Source organism: Myotis lucifugus, unplaced genomic scaffold, assembly GCF_000147115.1.
Source record: "Myotis lucifugus unplaced genomic scaffold, Myoluc2.0 scaffold_217, whole genome shotgun sequence".
Classification (NCBI taxonomy): domain Eukaryota; kingdom Metazoa; phylum Chordata; class Mammalia; order Chiroptera; family Vespertilionidae; genus Myotis; species Myotis lucifugus.
This window is the reverse complement of record NW_005871265.1, coordinates 14,495-17,527: the sequence shown is the minus strand read 5'-3', so window position 1 is coordinate 17,527 and position 3,033 is coordinate 14,495. Positions and strand designations below refer to the sequence as shown.

At 54.1% G+C, this 3,033-nt stretch overlaps 1 protein-coding gene across 3 annotated transcripts; it reads right to left on the bottom strand.

The window, feature by feature from the left end:
* Positions 1-288: 288 nt before the first annotated feature.
* On the bottom strand, positions 289-2,728 carry LOC102435046 (peroxisomal targeting signal 1 receptor-like). Of its 3 annotated transcripts, none has more exons than XM_023761793.1 (2): positions 1,950-2,722; positions 289-1,856 (listed from the first exon to the last, which is right to left on the bottom strand). In XM_023761793.1, exons 1-2 carry the CDS (start codon positions 2,703-2,705, stop codon positions 783-785), a joined length of 1,830 nt encoding a protein of 609 aa, XP_023617561.1. In that variant the 5' UTR covers positions 2,706-2,722; the 3' UTR covers positions 289-782. The 3 variants fall into 3 exon arrangements, with proteins under 3 accessions (XP_023617561.1, XP_023617562.1, XP_014319176.1); XM_023761794.1 differs by having other exon boundaries at positions 289-1,949; positions 2,061-2,722; XM_014463690.2 differs by having other exon boundaries at positions 289-2,728.
* Between the last annotated feature and the right edge of the window lie 305 nt (positions 2,729-3,033).

The window sequence follows — 3,033 nt, the reverse complement described above, 5'->3', positions numbered from 1 at the left end:
AAGTGAATAAATAATCTGATGTACAGAATGAACTGGTGATTATAATGAATCAGGGACATAGAAAGGGAATGGCCTGGCTTTTCTTGGGGGGGAAAGGGGAATGGGAGATGCGGGAAGAGACTGGACAAAAATCGTGCCCCTATGGATGAGGACAGTGGGTGGGGAGTGAGGGCGGAGGGTGGGGAGGGAACTGGGAGGAGGGGACTTATGGGGGGGGGGGGAAGAGGAACAAATGTAATCTGAACAATAAAGATTTAATTAAAAAAAAAACAAAAAAAAAACCATTTAAGTCCAACAGGCCAACTCCTGCCATCCCGCCCTAGATATGGTCATCACAGAGGTGCATGGCAGAAGAATGGCCTACACATAACTGCCCAAGGAAGCTGTACTATTCGCAATTCCTAGTAAAAGTAGGGCGGGGGGGACAGACATTACAAATGTGGTAGACCCTATGAGAAATGGCAGCTGATGACAACAGTTACCCTATTATCTCTGGGTCCTACCCAAAAAGCAGCACCAAGAAAGGGCATGATATGCAGAGATCTGTAGCCAGGTGTGCACCCTTGAATTACCAAGGGACTCAAGAGATACAGCTCATTTTCCTACAATTATGTAGGAACTAGAACAAAGACTACCCACCCCTACATTGAGGCCACTCCTGAGAGGCCGTACCGCATATGATCATCAGCCCACCCCCTTGGTAGGCCCATTTGGGGAGAGGGAGTCACATGCAGAGCGGGGACCCCTCCAGACAGACACTCACAGGGCAGCCCATCCCACTGTCACTGGGGCAGGCCAAACATAGTTAAGAGGGCGGACAGATCCCGGGCATCAGCCGCCCCATAGGCATCGCTCTGGCCTAACATGGACAATGCCGAACGCAGGGTGCTCCAGATGTTCTCTGACATGGCGCCCCCTTCACCCCGAGGGCCCCGGCTTTTCCTCTGCATGTTCAAGGCCTCCAAAAAGTGTTCCACAGCCTCCCGATGAGCCCCAAGGTTGATGCAGCTGATGCCCAGGTTATAGCGGGACCGTATATAGCCTGGTTGTAGCTCTAGGGCCCGAAGGTATGCAGCTACTGCTTCTTCACTCTGGTTTCCATTGGCTAGGGTGGCCCCTAGTTTATTCCACAGCAAATAGTCATTGGGACGAACGCTGAGGGCAGCTGTGAAACAGTCCACTGCCTTGTCATACTCCCCACTCAGGTTGAAAAGGACCCCTAACCCACACTGCACATCAGGGTCAACGTTTGTAGGGTCCAGGCGCACAGCTGCCAGGAAGAGCTCTTTCACTTCAAGAAACAGGGAGTCAGACAACAGAGATCCCAGGATGCGCTTGCTTGGGCCCAGTCCTGCGCCACTGGCCCCTTCTTCCCTGGGCACCACCAGATGGGCATAGGCTGGTGTATAGTGCAGCCAGTCTCGCAGGGTTTCACAGGCCTGTCGCTGCAGGGACTCATTGGTGAAGCTGACAGCCAGTGCCATCAATGCTGTCTGGTTATCTGGCTTTAGCTCCAAACACTTCCGTAGTGCGCTGATGGCTAATAGTTCTTGTTCATTCTCTGCCTGTGTGGTACCCAGATACTGCCAAGCTTCCATGTGCTTAGGATCCTGCTGCACAGCCGCCTCAAAAAGCAGCACAGCATTCGGCAGGTCCCCATCCTGAAGTCGCCGCAGCCCTTCCTCGAAAGGCTGGGGGTGGTCACGCAGGGGGTTCTCCTCCTCAAACTGGTACCCCTTATCATAGGAAGCAGTCATGATGTCATCATAGTCAGAAAGCCAGGGGTGAACCTCAGCATCCCGTTTCGCCATCTCCTCCAACTCTGCCTGCAACTTGTCCCAGAAATCGACATCAGACTCTATAGCTGATTTGGCTCGTTCAAACTCCATATCAAGGGCAGATGTGTTCCCTGGTCTTGTGAACTCGTCAATCCAGGCATCTGATGTACCCTGCTGCTGTACAAACTCTGCTGCCCACTGTTCTGCCTGAGCTCGGCCCGACCCTGCACCGGACTCCAGGGACACCTGCCCCTCGCCAATCTGCCGCACGAATTTCAGGAACTCAGAGTTAGCCAATTTGGGGTCATCCACTTTGGCCACAAAGTCACTGGCAGTATGCTGTAGATCATCCTCAGGATGATAATCATTATACCAGTGATCACTGGCAGTCGTTCCCTCGGGCTCTCCCAGCCACAACTTCTCCTCTGACTGTTCCAGATATTCCTCAGCCCAGCGGGCAGGAGACACAGACAAAGGGTCTGTAACTTCAGAGATGAATTCTTGGGACCAGTCCGTCTCATTATAATCCTGCGTTACATCCACAGCATCTCCAGCTGCAAGAGACTCCTGGGCCCAGTTCTCAGACAAGGCCAAGTCTGCCACCCCAGGGGCTCTCTGGGGTGCCTGGCGGAAACTTGACTGTTCAATCTCCTGCATCTCTGCCAGGAGGTCATCCATCTTGAAGGTCTGAGGGGCACGCAATATAAGTGGTTCATTCTGGTCCTGGAGGAATTCGGCCACCAACTCATCTTCAGAGGCTACCCCCAAAGGCTTAGGGACCACCTCGGAGGCTGGGGTCCCCGGTGGCCAGGGACCGGGCCTCAGCCCCTCCTGCCGAAGGGCCTTGTCCTGGGTGAAGTGCCCGGCCAGCTTCATGAGTGGGTTGGCACGCCCGAATTCGGCCTCCACCAGCTCCCGCATCGCCATGGCAACCGCCAGCTCTCGTCGCGCACCACTGGATCTGCTCAGTCGCTGGATCTGCTCAGTTGGTAGAGCATGAGACTCTTAATCTCAGGGTCGTGGGTTCGTGCCCCACGTTGGGCGCCAGATGCTGGGGTCTGACCCCAACAGGTCCAGGGGTCCCCAAAGGTGTGGACGGAGTCAGCGAAGAAGGAATGACACGGAGACAGCCTTCAGTTGATCAGCAGCCTAGTCAGGACCTCTAGCCAGGATCTCCAGCCAAAGTTCTGGTTAGGATCTCCAGCGAAGTTCTGGCTAGGATCTGATCTTTATTGTCTTGTTACATCTGTATTTA